The 17,941-nt window shown below is 40.3% G+C and overlaps 1 protein-coding gene across 1 annotated transcript in view; it reads left to right on the top strand.

Annotated features, from left to right (window-relative positions):
- Nucleotides 1–17,941, top strand: part of cacna1g (calcium channel, voltage-dependent, T type, alpha 1G subunit) — a 310,938-nt gene that overhangs the window by 236,921 nt on the left and 56,076 nt on the right. The window contains exons 22-23 of the mRNA XM_084938287.1: nucleotides 5,858–5,926; nucleotides 8,921–9,105. Of these exons, the coding sequence (XP_084794413.1) occupies nucleotides 5,858–5,926; nucleotides 8,921–9,105 (254 nt within the window). The remainder of the gene's footprint in view (nucleotides 1–5,857; nucleotides 5,927–8,920; nucleotides 9,106–17,941) is intronic.

The following is a 17,941-nucleotide window of genomic DNA, read 5'->3' as shown; positions in this document are numbered from 1 at the left end:
TGTTCGACTAATGCCAGTCTCCAGTGACATGCGGCGAGTGCTACGCTGTGGGCTCTTACTGAATGAAGCTATGACAGCCACTGAGGTTTCTTCATTAGTGACAGTTTTCTTGCGTCCACATTTTGGCAAATCCAACACTGAATTAGTTTCACGAAACTTAGCAAGCAGTTTGCTAACTGTAGCATGGGAGATGGGTGGTCTCGTAGGGTGTCTTGCATTGAAATCTGCTGCAATGACCCAGTTACTGCGTTCACCAGATATCAACACAATTTCGATCTGCTCCTCACGTGTTAACCTCTTCGACATGTCAATGGCTGTGAACAAAGAGAAACTTGTAAATAACTCATGAAAGAATAAAGTTACGTTGAAACCAAGCACACCATTGTTTTTCTTGTGACATTATCAATAAGTTTGATGTGTCACATGGCCCTCTTCCTATTGAAAAAACAAAAGTTGTATCCAAGATGGCCGACTTCTAAATGACCACCATGGTCACCACCCATCTTGAGGAGTTTGCCCCCTCACATATACTAATGTGCCACAAACAGGACTTTAATATCACCAACCATTCCCATTTTATTACGGTGTATCCATATAAATGGCCCACCCTGTACATTTAGCTGTCTCTTCTTCAGACCGAAGAAGGCCCTTGAATGAACGACAAAATGTTTTCTCCCACTGAAAATGCTAAATCCTAATGAACAGAATCAACTTTCTGGGATTTCCTTTCTCAGTGATTGAGAGCATGCATCAGGGCAATTAACTCTCTGCAACACTTAAAAGGTAGCCCAATATTAAAGTATTAAAGTCAAAGTATCTAACAAAAACAAGCTTTATTAGCTAATTTAATTCACCTCTGGCTGTCACCAAATTTATTACCATTGTATTTCTGGTATCTACAGTGGGCAGCAACCTGCATTTTTTACTAAAAGTTGCAAAATGTTGGCTCTTTCTTCTTCTACAGGGTTCTTAAAAATGTGTGTTTAGGGCATTAAACACCTATAGTTCACATACTGTGGTCCAGAATAATGGACGACTTTATGTTTTATGTCTTTAACTTTTCTGTGGTTTGGTTTCTTTTCATTCAGTCCGCTTATTGGCCAGAAACATCTGGCCAATCTGGCCAGACACATCTGATGTATTCATTGGAGTGTAAATGTGTGTGAATGTTACGGCGTTTTCGCACCTGTAGCTCGTTTACTCTGGCCCAAATCAGTTGATGAGTTTGTAAACTTTAACTTTTTCCAGTGATTTGGTTTGTTTTCACACAGAGGAAATTTATACTAACTTGCTGCATCCCAGAACACACAGTATCCGTGGCTATGGGGCATTTTTTTGGCTCAAACTAGTAAACTGAACCTGGTAGTTGGTTCAGATCGGGGTCTGGTCACCTTTTTACACCATGAATGAGCTGCTATGGAGTTCATTTGAAAACATGCCATGACCACCTCCTCCAGTTTTTTTTTTTTTTTTGGTCCGCACCCGAGCGTGATTACTGTGTTCACATCTGCACAAACGAACCACAACAAAAGGAAAAAACGAACCAGAGTTTGATTTAAACAAACTAAACACAGCAACTGTGAAAACTTCCTTAGACAAAAGCACTTAGACATTAAAAAAAAGTGCTTGGCTAAGTGAGATATATTATGTAATGTTTCTTCCTGTTAAAAGGAAGTTTTTCCTTCCCACTGTCGCTAAGTGCATGTTCATAAGGTTTGTGTGATTGTGGGGATTTTCTCTGTATTATTGTTGGGTCTTTACCTTTCAATACAAGGAGCCTTTAGGCGACTGTAGCTCTGATTTGATGTTATATAAAAAAAAGTGAACTGAACATTAGACCGAGAACAAATTGCACTTTTTGCAGCGTTAGTCTTAGTTAGTGACGCACACTTTAAAATTTAACATCAAAATTTCTGTTGCTTTGTAATGAATGGAGGTATGAACACTTGTTTACAGCGAACAGGAATGGCTAATGTCAAGGCTGGAATTTATAAACCCTCGCTACGACAGCATTCCCAGTGATGTCATGCCTGACGTTCCCAGAGACTTCAGGAAAATCGCCACAGGACTGCCATCTCTGTTTATATGTGTGTGCATAACTTTGCGTTCCACTGAGTATGTGTGATGGTAGTTGGAGGCCGTGGGAAAGAGAGCCACCTAAACCCACACACACGCTCACATGCACACATGTACATTCAGTGGCAGGACAGGGTCGTGTCTCCTCAGACAGAGGGGATGCAGGGTAAACAAGCACTCAGTGAAAGGATCTTATTCGTGCTTGTTTTCTCTCCTCAGTCCTTGTTTAGCTCAGTAAATAGGCTCCCATCCTCTCCTGCATGCGCACACACTAAACTACTGAGAGATACTGCTTCAGGCAACAGGGGAGCATGGGAGCGCAATGATATGACTATGTATAGATGGAGATATGGTGTTGTATTGTGTGCATACACACAACTAATTAATGGTGCTTGTTTTTGAAAATGACTCTCTCTCTCATGAAAAAATAAAGCATCTGATGCAACATGCTTGTTTAATTGGTGAAGTGCCAATTTCAGCCTTTAATTGTTGTTTCTCAACACAAGCAGTGTGTGTTTCACTGTGAGAAATTTCACAGTTAACTTACAGTTAAGTGCTGACAGTGTGATTTGTCAGCAGTTAAAAGCTCAGTGTGCAGTATAAAGTATATTATACTGAAAATATGCTTTGCAGTATAATACTGGTCCTAGTGAAATCGCTAGAAACAGCTTATTTTTGTAATATACGACTGTGTTTTTAGAACCAATAATTTTTTTTTTTTTTTAACATGATAGTAGTTTATTCTCAAAATTCCACCTTTCATTGTATCGTGACAGTAAAAAGAATCATCCTTCTAATAAACACCAATGACTACAGGAGTCTAGATCACAGTGGAGCCACACTGCTTGCGTGTGTTTAGTGTTCTCCCAAAAACTAGAAAATGCAGTATTGAGCAAAAGTCATGAGCTCCCCTTCATTTCTTTGCATTTTGTTAGAAAAATGGGCAGTAGGTGGAGCGACTTATACATGGATTACAGAATACAAGGCAACAAACTACGTTTGTTATAATGAGCTTGAAAGCCAGAGCCACAAGCTTTCTAGTAATAAGATAAGATAAGATATGACTTTATTGATCCCACGGTGTGGAAATTTTTGCATTACCTCAGCTCAGGTGCAGATAGCAGAAAAAAGAATACAAACAAATATAAAATAAGTAAGATAATAAACTATATACAACGGTAGCATACACAGTATGTGATTATGGATATGGTTGCGGAAATATACAAGACATAAATTTAACTATTCTATTAGATATCTATAAGTATAGACATGTACACACACACACACACATGTACACACATATGTATACATATGCATACACATATACTTGCACACGTCCATACACATAGAAGGTGCATTATGTATGAAGTGGTGACCGTGGATGTCCACAATGTCCAGTGACTTATGACATTGTGATTGAGGAGTTATAGAGTCTGACTGCTGTTGGGATCAATGATCTGCGAAAGCGCTCCTTCCTGCAGCTCCTTCATGTAGTCTTCAGGAATAGTTCTCCAGGGTTCTTGAAAGCCATTCAAAGCTCTTCTTTGTATTGCCTGGCATTTGTTCCATTGTTCATCCCCCAGCGGCTGCTTGATAGCCACTAGATGAATAGTAGATGGATCACCTGAAAGACCAAATGCATTTTTCAGGCCCTGTGTCAAATCTTTGCTGGATTTTTTTTTCCTTTTTCTTAAGGACATGACTTTCAGATACTGTTCATCTACTTTAGATAGGGTTTTAGGCTTTCCACTTCCTGCAGGACACACTGCACAGCATGCCAAGATATGGCTGATAGCTCTTTGGGAATCACAGTGATGGTGCAGATTAGGGCTGCCACAAACGATTATTTTGATAGTCGACTAATCAGATCATGCATCCATTGGACATAAAATGTACAGCTTACTGCACCAGCATGCATCTGCTCTTATATAACTATCATTAGCTTACAGCTTTAAGTGTTTAAGGTATGTGCTAACTAAAAATAAAGACAAAATGATAGTTTATTAAATTTTAATGAAATTTGCAGATTGTTTCGGTGAAGTTTAATAAACTCCTTGCTATCTAAAATATAACGGGACACCAGAGTATATTCTCCAGCATCTCACACTTCTGATAATCAGATGTCTGCTTGACATTTGTTCAGCTGTGTAAAGACTATAACTTTAATCTCAGCCAAACCGATTTACTCAGGAACAAATAAAATACTAAAAAAAAAGCCAAACAATAACATTTTTAAGTTATCTAAGTGACTTATATATATTTAACCTGAGTAGCGAAAGACGACGGTGGGTTTGAAAACGATTTGCCGGGAGTCCGGTGTTCTCACGGGCTCTAGTGAGCCTTTGAGGTTTACACAGTTACATTCTCGCCTGAAAATATGTTAAACGTTTATTTTGTGACCCAGAAAGAATAATAAGAGTAATATTAAAACTAACTAGCTGCCGCCATTGTTGGAAACTGAGCTGGGCTGCGCTATGAATTCTGGGACACAGCTTCTTCTTCTTCTTCGGGGTTTAACGGCAGCTGGCATCCTTGTACATGCAGTGCTGCCATCTTCTGTTTCAGTCCGTTACTACACTCTTAAATCCTACTACTCATTCCTGCGTCTTTTGTGATCTTACAAAGCTTTAAACGACACGTCGACTATTAAATCAGTCGTCGACGATTTTGATAGTCGACGTAATCGTGACTAGTCGACTAATCGTGGCAGCCCTAGTGCAGATGTACTATTTGATGTTTGTCACATTGTGTTGTCTCTGCCATTTTTCATAGATTCAATAAAAGAAATTGGAATAAATGATGTGTTTTTGCGACAGGCTCTTAGGTACAAAGTGCCTGAAGTGTTTTGCTAAGTTGACACAACGTTTGGTTCGTCCCCTGAGTTAGGTGTCGTTTTTGTGATTGAATGATTCATAGGTCAGTTTAAGTGGCTTGACAAACAAACACAATAAAACAAAACATTATTGAAAATGAGGTAAAAGGACCTGACTAAAACTGAGTGAAAAAGCAGCCAATGTCCAAAGAAAACTGTGAAAGACCTTCAGAAAGCCTGGAGAACTACTATTCAAGACTCTTTAAAGAAAGTCAGGTTCCTTGGAAACAGAATAATAAAGACATGAATGATGACTCAAAACTTTTGCACAGTAATGTACACCAACACAAAATAACTGAAATAACCATTCCTGTGCTATTTACCTTTCCATACATATTAGAGACTCCTCAAAGGTACCAGTGCTTTCAGCATTCTACTGTATTTAAAAGAACAATTTTTTAAAGTGTGCTGTTGTTATTATTCCACTTGTTCCCAGTGTAGTGCTGTTTATTCAGGGAGTTTAAGAGTTTTTCTATCATTGCATTGTTTTAAAAAATAAAAATTCCTTTTTTTCTTTTATTTGATCTCATTTATTGTCTTGAATTTTACCCCTCGGGGATTTATGAGATATTTGAGTACATTTTTTTTACCGCTCTTATAAGGTTGCTAGCGTAAATACCAAATCAGATCCCTTGTTTCAATATTTCATGTTGTTTTAATACAAAGTAAACTTTATAATTGCCTGCCAGCTATCATTAGAGAGCGCACAATAGGGGTGTTTGTACAAACATGTTTTCAGATAGTGTATGTGGAAAGCAGCTCTCTCATGCATTATTCAGCTGTACACTAGTCAGCTTAGAAGCAAACAACAAACTGAGTAAAAAAAAAAGGTGCTCAGAACATTTCATGAGAACTACCTCCGCTCAACGAAGCCTCTCTCTCATTCTCCTTTTCCCTTTTGTTTGGCAGGAGCGGGTTTTCCTGACAGTGTCCAACTACATCTTCACAGCAATCTTTGTGGCTGAGATGACTGTAAAGGTGAGTCACGCTGAATTGCCAACAATACCTTTTAAACCCCAGTGCAAAGTTTGTGAAAGGCTTTGCTCATTTTAGCCACTGTGTGAGAGGATGTTGCATACTCCATACTTACTTTTACCCTTTTAAAGACTCAAATATCTGCTGTTCATTCTCCCATGAAGTTATCCTGACTCCTGTTTTTATTCACTTAGTTGATTTCAGCTCTCGTGCCTCAAAATATTTGGTAGGTCAGGTTATTTTGGTGCCGTGAAAACACTGGTTGCCTCGCATCGAGAGCTCGACTTTGCTCGACTTTGCTCAACTTTGCGCTGAAGTTTAAACGAAAATGATATGACACCCTGGTGTTTGCAAACGAAACAAAGAGTTTTGCATGAGAGGAAGAAACCCAAAGCGCACTCCCAAAACCTCCAAGACACAAAGCTGTAGCGATAACAGAGTCTGCCTGTTACCTGCATGTAGTGTAACGATTCCATAATAGAAAAGAAAACAGAGTGGGCATATGGAGGGGGAGGGAGGGGAGGGGGAGAACGAGAGAGGTGAACAGACAGTGAATGCACACCTTCTGAGGGCAGTTTCATAATGCTAAGAGGAGGATTGTCTCGCCAGTATTCAAATGGCCCAGCTTTGAATGGAGGTCCATGGCGGCGTGGGCAGGAGCTCGCGGAGGCAGAGGGGAGGAAAGTTCATCGGTGTCACTCATTCAAAGCCTCTTTCTCTATTTTCGGTCCCGGCGACTCACAAACGTTGGGGTTGCACACAAATACGCACACACAGAGCACTGGTTCTATCATCTAATGCTCAGGGAATCTGTGTGTGATGCAAAAATGTTTTGAAAAGGAAATAAAAATGAAATCTAATCAAACATTCTAGCTTAAAAAACAAAACAACTATGCGTCTACTCTTTTATCTCGTGTTTCAATTATAATACTATAATAAGTCTATTGCCCCATTTTGGAGGAAGTTTTTATTTTATTTTATTTTTTAAAAACAGCTGAACACGGAGTGGAAGCCTTTCATATTAAAAATAGATCGCATTGTTAAATATTACACATTGTATTTTTACCCCTGTTGACTTCTGACAGATGTTTAGTGTGTAGTTGATGTCCCATGTTGCCTTCAGGTGACTGAGCTGCTAGCAGTTACATGAAATGCAACTGAATTTTTCATCTATACTTTTTCAGTGACTGTATTTAAATATTATATATTATATATTCATCTACTGTACATTTATTTATTTAATGAAAATGAAGCATTGTGTGAGTAAGTAAGTGCTATGTAACTGTTTCCATAGGAATTCAGAGGGTAAGTAGCAGCCAGAATTAAGTAAGTGGCAGACTAACTGACACGTAGTCAAATGGTCTTGACTAATTGATCATCAGCAAGTGTGAGCACCTCCATAAAACCAGAAGTTTGCACATTGTTTGGCAGTTTGCACATCTGGAGGACTTAGGTCTGTGTGGTCTGTCTGTTTGAAAGGGTTATAAGGCAATTTACAAACAAGTCCATTATTCTACCGTGAGAAACATTATTCACAAGGGGAAACCATTTGAGTCAGCTGCTAATCTTCCTGGGGTAGATGTCCCAGTAAATTCATATCAAGGTCCGGTTGTGCAATGCTCAGAGAAACTGAAAAAAACCCTAAAAACTAAAAAGTCACTACATGCTTCAGTTAAATGTTAAAAGTTCATGGGAGACTGAAAAATTATGGCTTGTTTAGAAGGGTTATTAGATGAAAGCCTTTTCACTCTAAAAAGACTATGGCAGCACAGCTGAGGAAAGCTGCAGCTAAACAAACCAAAAGATTTCTAGAACAATGTGTTTTGAACAGATAAGTCCAAAGTGGAAATGTTTGGCCATAATATGTAGCAAAAACCAAATATTGGCACAAATGCTTCAGCTCTGAAGCACGGAGGTGGAGGGTGATGATTTGGGCTTGATTCGCAGCAACAGGACATTAACACCTTGCAGCCATTGAGTCGACCATAAACTCCTAGGACTGCCAAAGTATTCTTGGGTCAAATGCGAGGTTTGAGAACGAAAGCTTATAATCATAACAATAATAATAATAATAATGGATTGCATTTATATAGCGCTTTTCGAGACCCTGAAAGCGCTTTACAATTCCACTAATCATTCACTCTCACATTCACACACTGGTGGAGGCAGCTACAGTTGTAGCCACAGCTGCCCTGGGGCAGACTGACAGGAGCGAGGCTGCCATATCGCACCATTGGCCCCTCTGGCCATCACCAGTAGGCGGTAGGTGAAGTGTCTTGCTCAAGGACACAACGACCGAGACAGACAGACCTGGGGATCGAACTGGCAACCTTCCAGTTACAAGATGAGCTTCCCAAACTTTATCATATAACAGCTGAAAATGTACAAGAGAACAGCTGAAAAAGAAGAGAGTCAAGTGTCGCAATGGCCTTGTCAAGTCCAAATCAAAAACAAAGGCCTCTGTAGCAGCCTTTTTAAATTAATTGTCCGCTATATTGATTAGTATCGACTTCTACAAACGATCTTATCGCCTCTCATCTTTTCAGTTGGAGTATTGTGAAACTGCATGATGCAAAAACTGTTATCTTGGCCTAATTTAATAAGTTTGGTCTCAGGGAATAATGTTCTGGAATGCATATCGCTTCATCGGCAGAATACGTGATGAGTGAAACCTATGGAAATATGAAGTTTGGAGCGTTTGCAGCTTTTATGATCAGCACTGCCATACAAACAGTCACTTCACTAAGTCAATAAGCTGGGCGTATGGGACATTAAGCACCGACTCCTAATAAATAGAACACTGGCTTGATAAACAAATTTCAGCCACAGTGACAAAAATAGATATTAAATTACTGATTCGTGTATCATTTGTCAGCCACTTATATTCATGGTGAATAATTCATTTGAACTAATATCCAAACCCAACTGGCACTCGGCAGTCTAAACTCAGTGCTTTCTGCTTTATAATAACATACTGTGGTCTTCTTTGCTGTCCAGATCGTGTCTATGGGCTTTTTTTTCGGGGACAAGGCGTACCTGAGGAGCAGCTGGAACATTCTGGACGGGATGCTCGTCATGATTTCTGTTATTGACATCCTGGTGTCTCTCATTTCCCAATCCGAAACCAAGATCCTGGGCATGCTCAGAGTGCTGAGGCTGCTGAGAACTCTGAGACCGCTACGGTAAGTGACTGAACGTCATAGATAACTTCCCCTGGGGATGGTTGTTGTTAGCATTTTATTGATAACAGCATTGACACCAATACTTCTTATCAATTCAATTCAATTTTATTTATATAGCGCCAAATCACAACAAAAGTCGCCTCAAGGCGCTTCAAATACTTCTTATCAGTATACGTATTTGCTGATATTCGTGGCCTGCTGTAAAATGGTTATGGGTGCTTTTGATGCATTAGCACATTTTTTTCATCTGAGCTTCACAGCAAGCTGGTATGCAGTACTGTACAAGCAGTTGTGGTAAATGTCTTATAGTTGAGAACGTGAACAACCACAGACAATATGCAGTTGTTTATCTGTGGTTGTCAGGACTATTGACACCAACTTTGTGTTATTTTGACTAACAACAACTCAGACTTACTTTAATGGAGATGATGAGTTTCTGTGTGGTCATGGTACTCTTGAGAGGTTGAGAAAAAGAAGGAAACTGAACTTTAGGTTTGATGTTTCATCCAAGAAACTTGTCTGTGAAGGTTTTTAGTCATCCAGCTCATCATAGTCTAAAGAGCTTGGAAAGAAAGGCATCTGGACTTCTTTAAGTTTCACCGCTCATCTGAGAAGCTTCTTCAGTTCTAAGAGCAACTGGTGGAGATTCCCAGATTTAAAGCCCTATGGGAGTGTCCCCAAGAGGGTCATGGACCCCCTATTGATCCTCAACCTAATCACACAAGCCAAGCTGTGTAGGTCACAATCAGCCAAGGTTTTGGGTGAGCTCATTGTGAAACCTAGCCCCACCCTATACGCGATTTACTGACGTCAGATAGTCCAGGATGTGGGCGTTAAGCCGTCTGGGAAGGGATCTCAAAACTGGATTACAGATGGCAGACGGTTGGTGTCATAAGCCACCACCTCTGTTCAAAGATGATTGTTCACAGTGGACATAAATGGCTTTTCCACTCCTCTTTCAAACCATCTGTCTTCTCTGTCCAAAATGTGAACGTTGGCATCTTTGAAAGAGTGACCTTTGTCCTTTAGATGCAGATGCACAGCCGAGTCTTGTCCCGTCGAGATGGCTCTTCTGTGCTGTGCCATGCGTTTATGAAGTGGCTGTTTGAGAAGCTTTGATAATCTCAACCAGTTGCTCTTAGAACTGAAGAAGCTTCTCGGATGAGAGGTAAAACGTCTTCAAGAAAATGAAAGAAGTCCAGACGCTTTTCTTTACAAGCTCCTTAGATCCTAGAACCTTCTTCACTTTTACAAGCAAAAGGTGGAGAGTCCAATATATTAAACTCCAAGTGTTTTTTTTCTATTTAGAGGTCCTGTTGATCATGTGAGTGGAAAGTGTGGAAAAAAGGGTCTACAAGCTCTTGAATCATGGGGCGTATTTAGTTTTTCACAGGACTCTATACAAGTCTGCGAAAACCTCCTTTTTCACATGACAGCATAAAATAATAATAATCAGTAGCTGGTGAGTAATGTTAAAAGACACATATAGGAAAGACTCTTAAATACAGAAAACGTAAAAGTGTTGCAAATCCTTGGTTCAATAGTTCCAGTAGTAAAAACGATATGTTTTCAAGTGTTGTCATAAATAGGTAGGAAGAAACTTCCTCTCAGTCTCAGTAAGGAGATGCAAGTGCATCAGTGTGTGTGTGTCTATGTGTGTATGCATTTATTTTAGCATGCATTCATGTTAATGTCAGCATGCACACAATTTCACAGTTGTGTTTATTTGAGCGGAAATAAATCAGAAATCACCGATTTGAACATCGTTTTTGTATTTTCCAAATATTTGCACTGCTTTGAGTTTTATCTATTCTTTGTGTGTTTGTGTGTGTGTGTGTGTGTGTGTGTGTGCGTGCTTGTATACATGCAGCCTCTTGGATGTCTCATCTCGTGAAGGGGAGCTCTCCAGGCTTTGCCCTCTTTTGAATATTTATCACCATTCTCGGGAAGAGCACAAAAATCAAATATTCATTTTCATCCTGCCAAATTTACCTGCTGAACAGCACTGATCTCTTTCCCCCATCCTTTTGCTTTTTTAACTTTCACCTTTGACATGAAAGTGAAATCTTTTGACGAGACTGCTTTTGCTCTCCTGCGTTCAAAGCGCTACTTTCGTCTTTGACTTCGTTCTGTAATGTTTGGGTTTAATTAAACCGGGTGAATTTCCAGTTAGTTGGCCAGGTTATGTTTTTTTCATCACTTTTCTGTCACATTGCAGCCTTCAGAAGTTACTTGGTTTGGGGTTTGTTTGTAGTGTTTTCTTCATGTTCCTACATGTAGGCGTCAGTAGTTTAGTAGCTACAATGCTGTTCTTCTTAAAAGAAACTATGCTCAAAACTGGATTAACCTAATGTCCACATTGTATCTGTGTTAGCAGCGTTTACTAGTATATAACAACAGCTAAGTGTCTGTTATCAGTCACTGTAAAACCTTCTACAACAGCAAAGACTGTTTTAATGCAAACTGAGGATTGTGTGGGTTGAATGAGAAATTGAGGCATAAATATAGTCCCTTTTAAACTATTGTAACAAGTAATTAACTTCTAATCTTTACTAGTTACCGGTTTGTGCATGTTCTGTTTAACGGTTACGGATGCTGCTAAAAAAAGGCTTAAATAGATATCTCATTATCTCATTAACCCTCTGAGGTCTAAATTATTGGCGATGACGCCAATCCTAGCCAATCAGAATTTGCAACTTTTGTTTTTATTAAATTGTTCTCTCAAGTCTACTCGATCAGGGACAAAGGACATAACCATTCTTACTGACATGCACTAAAAAGTGTTCCATTTATATTTGTGTTGGGTTTTTTCTGTTTGTATGAGTAAGAGTTATCACCAATGACAGCTTAGACAAGGGGTGGGGGAACTCCAGGCCTCAAGGGCCGGTGTCCTGCAGGTTTTAGATGTGTCCTTCATCCAAATGGCCAAAAATTACTGCTCAACATGTCATGAAGTTGCCTGGAGTTCCCCACCCCTGCCTTAGACCTTAGAGGATTCATAAGCAACTTCTTGCAAAGTGCAATCTTGTCAGCAAAACTACTGAGCTGAATTGCACTGATCTTGTTGGTGAAGTGAAGCATGGGCAAATGAAGGACCGAGTGGAATTTGGTGTGGATCCATAATTATTCTCTGCAAAAAAAAAAGGAAAAAGAAGAACCTAAACAGGTAATTGGCTTTTGCATTGACATTGCCATTGGCACTGACACTGGCATTTGCATTGGCACTGGCTTTGGCAGGGGAATCACTGTGAGTGCCCTTTTAGAAAGCCCATGATCTTCCTGTGGATAATTCATTATGGATATATGTTTGGGCTTGCAGTCACACTGTGGGATGAATTTGTAACTAATGAAATCCCTCAATGCAAAAAATTCAGTCTTTCTTCAGCCCTGGTGCTGTCTTACTGAAATGGTAATGTGACATTAAAAGTATAAGCTTGCTGTCAAATGAGTGACTTCCTAATTAAATTTGGTGCAACTGTGACAAACTGAATGCTTGAAGAGATTCACCTGTTTCTAAATGCCGCTGAATCCTCTTTAAGTCTTCCTGTTATACGCCCTGCCTTATTTAATCCTCAGATGACAGCTGAGTTTGTATTAACAGGGCTAGCAACGGTTTTAAAGTCAGATTAGAAAAAAATATGAAACAATTACAAAAGGAAATTGGACCCATTTTGAGTCTGGGGGAAATATTTTTAGGAGCAAAGGGCAACAATTTCCTTCGGGCATGATGTCACCAGTTTGACGGAGATGCAGAATGGCAGGGAACGATGGGCAGATCTAGACTCAATACAAAGAGAGGCAGAAAGCAAAGGAGAGAGAAAAGACGAGAAAAGGAAGAGAAGAAGAGAAGAAGAAAGAGCTGAGCTGTGGAGCTTGGTTCTCTTCTCTGCTGAGGCTGCAGATGAATTAAAGGAAAGAAATACCAAAAATCATTTTTAAGTTATTAACTTTTAATCCATAAGAAGGAGCGCAGCAGTAAAGGCTATATTAAGCTATAAGTTTGCTGCTCTGGTTTATACGGTATAGTCTGATTATAGTGTACTCTGTACTTAAAACTGTTGCTTGGAAGATGACAACACTGACTTCAGAAGCGAAACAATTATCAGCAAAAAATTGTGCTTCTTGAAGCTAGCTACTACTAAAACCAATACTGAAGTGCTAAAAGCTTAATCCAGCCTCATTGGGAAGATGCAGACGCAGCTGAGCAGTGATGCCTGTAGCTGTGTTGGCACAGATCATTTCAAACTTTAACAGGACGTTGTATGAACATCAACATTAGTTGTCAAATCATACTCCCTCACGTGTTTACTAAACAAGCTAACTAGCTAACTTTTCCTCTCCATTTAAGCAAAAAAAACAAATCGCATAAGATGCAGGATCACTGATAGCTGCTACATAGTGCAGAAGCTGGATTATTTAGGTTGGGCAGGACCCAGGTGCAGCCATTGGAGACAGAGGTAATTAACTAAAAAGCAGCTTTATTGCCAAATCTAGAGGCTCAAAGGAAATACAAAAAACTAAATTCTAGCAAGGAAGAAGTTAGGTACTAGGAACCGGAAACTAGAAAACATGTAAACTACTTTAAAAAAAAGGAACTCGCAGAAAAATTAAAAAACACACAGTATGAGCTGACGACGCAACCACGAGCAGAGGGAGACTGAGGACATAATTACAGAAAAACTGAAAAAAAAAAGTCTACGGAGAAACAGATACTGGGACAGCAACAATGGAGACAAGAGATAAACAAACATGAAGACAAGGCTGACTAAACACAGGGGAAGACGAGACACTGAAAACTCTAAGATGACTAAGAACTGAAGGCTAACTCAAGCATACTTTATACACAACGTAAATATAACCATGAAACTATGAATCACACAGAATATTCCAACAAACAAGTCCGGAAACACAGAAAGACCCAGTATCAGGACAATTTAGTGTTATTTGTCTGAGAATGGAATAGAATACAATAGGTTTCGGTGCATTGACTTGCCATCAGATTAATGTGAGATTTCAAGGTGACTTCTTGAAATTACATATTTGGAGAACAGAATAAGCACAAGAAATGTATGAATGGCTGGTAAGATTCTTAATATCAGATTTTAACTGTCAGCCACAGTAACTGCTGAGTCCTTACTTAGGCTGTAGTGACACTAGATGGTTGGGTACCATAGTGCAACAAAAAACTATTACCACTTATGATCTTGCATAGCGTTGCCTTTAAAATGGGTTGCTTCAAAGATGGTCATCAGGACAGTGCCCACGTGCTGTCAGCTGCTTTGTTCAAAGTGACTTTGATGTGTCAAAACCACAACAAAACAGCAATTAAGCTGAGTCAATTTGCTATCAGTAAGCAACAGAATGGTTGGGCAGTGGCGTCAATTTAGCAATTACATCAAATCAGTTTGTGGATACAGTGATTAACCATGATATATCAGTGAAAATCCAAATCTATTGATGTCTAAAATTCACATGAACCTCACAGATTTGAAACTGAAATTCAGAAAGTCCTCTAGAAGTACTGAGGTAGTTGTTGAAGGTCAGCGGTTTAACTGCAGAATGGTTGGCATGCTTGCTGCTTCAACATGTCTCTGAATACAACAAGAATACAAAGAGTCAGTAACCAGATAAGTTGTGTCCCCTAGTTCAGCTCATAGGGGCAGAATGATTCAGACTGCCTGAATCAATCGGAATGACAGTGATGTGTCAGTTGGGTTAGGATCCTAAATATTTGGAAACAGGTTGCCTCCAACGCGAGAAACAAGAACAATCACCTTGCGATTGAAAGTTGTTGCCACCTGTAGGTGTTGCATCCTCAAGCTCAAGGTCACCACTTAGGTCTGGTAGCCACAACTACTTGCATTTGGTCACCGACAACAATATGAATAAATAAATGAAAATAATCAATCTCACGGGCAACCACCAATTTCTTCTTAGTCACATGGAGGTTGCTGCTCAGTTCCAGAGTTTTTTTCCTTATTTGTTCCTGTATTAAGACTGTATTAAGTGCAGAAGCCCAACCCACCAGCTGTTCAAACCTTCTGTTTACAAGGGGCAGCCAATCAGAAGAAAACTGGCTTAAAGGGAAGGGGAAAGGAGCTAAAATGACTTGGTTCCAACAGAAAATCAACTGAATAGCTGCGCCAAGCCCTGGTATGAGACAAATGATTGTTTTCCAATCATGACTCAATGCAAAGCTACTTTAGTCGAGTCCAAGAATAAAAATATGAAGCAGGAAATGAGCACAACAGGGCCCTTTTAAAAATATTTACCAGAACATGTCATTACCATTTTGCCAGTTTGTTAAATAAAAAATTACAGCAACCGCTCAACCAGAATAATGTATGTGTAAAACTTCCAAACTGTAACATTAAATCAGTTAGTCCCCCAAATTCCCCAAACACACCAGAAAACAGGCACGGCTTCATAAAGCTACAGAATTTCCTTCAATATCAGCTTGTTATCACCCCAATTCAACTGTGGCAAACTCACACTCACTGGGTATTTTAATTAAATATGAACTCGTCTGTGTTTTCCCCTCCGGCACCGCGGTGGCACATGGGGGTTCACGCAGGCAGCATCAGAGCTGCCGACGCCGATATGAGAAGAAAACTCAATCAACAGTCATTCATGTCCTCAGGGCCTAAAAAGCTGTAGCAACTTAGACGACCAAGTTTTAAGGCTACAATACTTAGTTACAATAAGCACTTTGCACATCTTAAGTGCGATAAGGTGAAGCGGTTGCTCTAAACTAGCCGTGTACGTTGGATGAGTTTTACTGCAACAGGCGTTGCGCAGGAGCATGTTGCTGTTTCCTCCTCATTAGAGATATTAATGATAGCATTCATTGCACGCATGTGTGTGTTGTGTGCGTCTGTGCATGTGACAGAATGATGCATCGGCTTTGTTTAACAGGGAGCACGCACACACCTCTGCAGTCATTCATCAACTGCCCACTACCTGAGCTGAGGGCAGTCCTCGGGGAGGTCCCGCGAGTTAACACCCCCCATGTCATCGAGTGGCACTTTTATGTCACCCCACAGCACCTACAGCTCATCGACAATTAAGGTGCAACCTAGAAACCCCTACCCCAAAACCCTCTCCACGTTCATCATTAGTTATAGCTGCCACCGAGCTCCATCGCAGGCAGACCGGAGTGTCGAGGTCAGAGAGAGCCAGCAGGTTGCTTTTATCGATGAATCCCCTGCTGCGGTTGACCTCTATCGGATCAGCCTTTTGAGCACATCCGTCAGTTGATGATGATGTAATTACCTCAATGCTGGTGGCCTAATTGACTTATAACATATAATTACAAGTGCCTAACCCTGCGATGTGACATGTCACTGTCTTTCTTTTGCATTTCCGTAAGCACAATGAGAGATTGGGCTGAAGCGATGACGAGGAACGCCAGCTGGGGGCTGAAAAGGAGAAGAAAATTCAGAGCTAGGTGGAGTGACAGGCAAAGTTCTGACCAAAAAAAAAGCGAGAAAAAAAGCAAGAAAAGAAGAGCTGCCTCATTTTTTATTCCCTCTGTATTCCTGCAACTCATCAGCCCTCCTCTCCTCCCTCTGTTCCCTATTTCTATCTCTCGGCGTCGCTTAATTACACCCAGTGTTTGCACTGTGGGAGTACGGCTGCCACTTATTGCCCTACTTGTTGTTCCCTTTACTCCGTGTGAGGAATAAGCTGGTGGTGGAAGGAGAGGAAGTGGGAGAGAGAGAGATGGGTGGTGCATGTGTGCAGGTGGTGAGGATCGTGGCACGCTCCTCATTGCTCCTTTGTGCGGTGCAAAACAAGGACACCGCCATGAAATTATGCAGAAGGTAGATCAGACAAAGCAAACTTCTTTCTCTCCTTCTGCTCTCTCCATTCAGCTTCCCCTCATCCTCCTTTTTGTGCCATATGCAAATAGACATAACGGAGAGAAGCCCACTGCAGCGTGTCCTTCATGTACCGCATCATCAGAGTGTATTGACTTAGAGTGAGAGCCTCGTCTCTCCATAGTTCCTCTCCTTAATAAGCCTTTTCACTTCAGCGTACTTGTTAGAGTTTGGTTTGAAAGGACGTGAAAAGGTACAGAGGCTCGTCTGAGGTGTTCATATGCGACTCAGCAGTGTGCGGGAACTAGAGCAAACTGGTCAAAAATCTTGTTCAATTATTCATGCTACTCAACACAAAACCACTTGAATAGGTCGGTTATGTGTATTTCAAAATAGACGTGTCTTTTCAGAGATCTGAACGTTATGAATTGTCTGTCCTTCCATGGTAAATGGACTTTTCTTCTACTTGAAGGGTGCACCCTACTCTCTGCCTATGACAGGTGGGATAGGTTCCAGCCCTGCCTCGTGACCCTGAATTAGATTATTGGAAGAAAATGGTTGGATGGAGCTTGGAAGTGTTATTTACACTTAGTTAAGTTTTAAAAAGTTGAAAAGAACTAAGCTAATATTATACAAGTAACTTAACGTCTTTTCTTCAGCTGAATGTCTAATATTTACTAAATACTGAGGGCTAAACCGTTTCCCCACAGTCCATCGCTCTCCTGGCACCAGCAGCAGCAGTGTGCACTGCGCAGTTAGAGCTGAAGCTACATGACACACAGCTGCCACACAGCATGCAGTATTGTTGGGTGGATGCTAGTCTGTTAACTCCTGAAAAGCAATGACTCTTAACAACTTTCCTGGTGGAAACCAAGCATTGCTCTGTGTCCTATTCAGTTTAGTAAAACTGTAGTAAAAAGTTAATAAAGTCACTTGGTAAATTTAAGTAGGTAAATGGAATAATTTTAATCAAATGCTTTAAAATCCACCATGAAAAGAAATATGAGTAAAACCTG

This window comes from Perissodus microlepis, chromosome 8 (assembly GCF_051167445.1).
Source record: "Perissodus microlepis isolate ML-2025 ecotype Zambia chromosome 8, ASM5116744v1, whole genome shotgun sequence".
NCBI lineage: Eukaryota > Metazoa > Chordata > Actinopteri > Cichliformes > Cichlidae > Perissodus > Perissodus microlepis.
The sequence above is the reverse complement of the archived record's forward strand: the minus strand, read 5'-3'. Positions and strand labels throughout refer to the sequence as shown.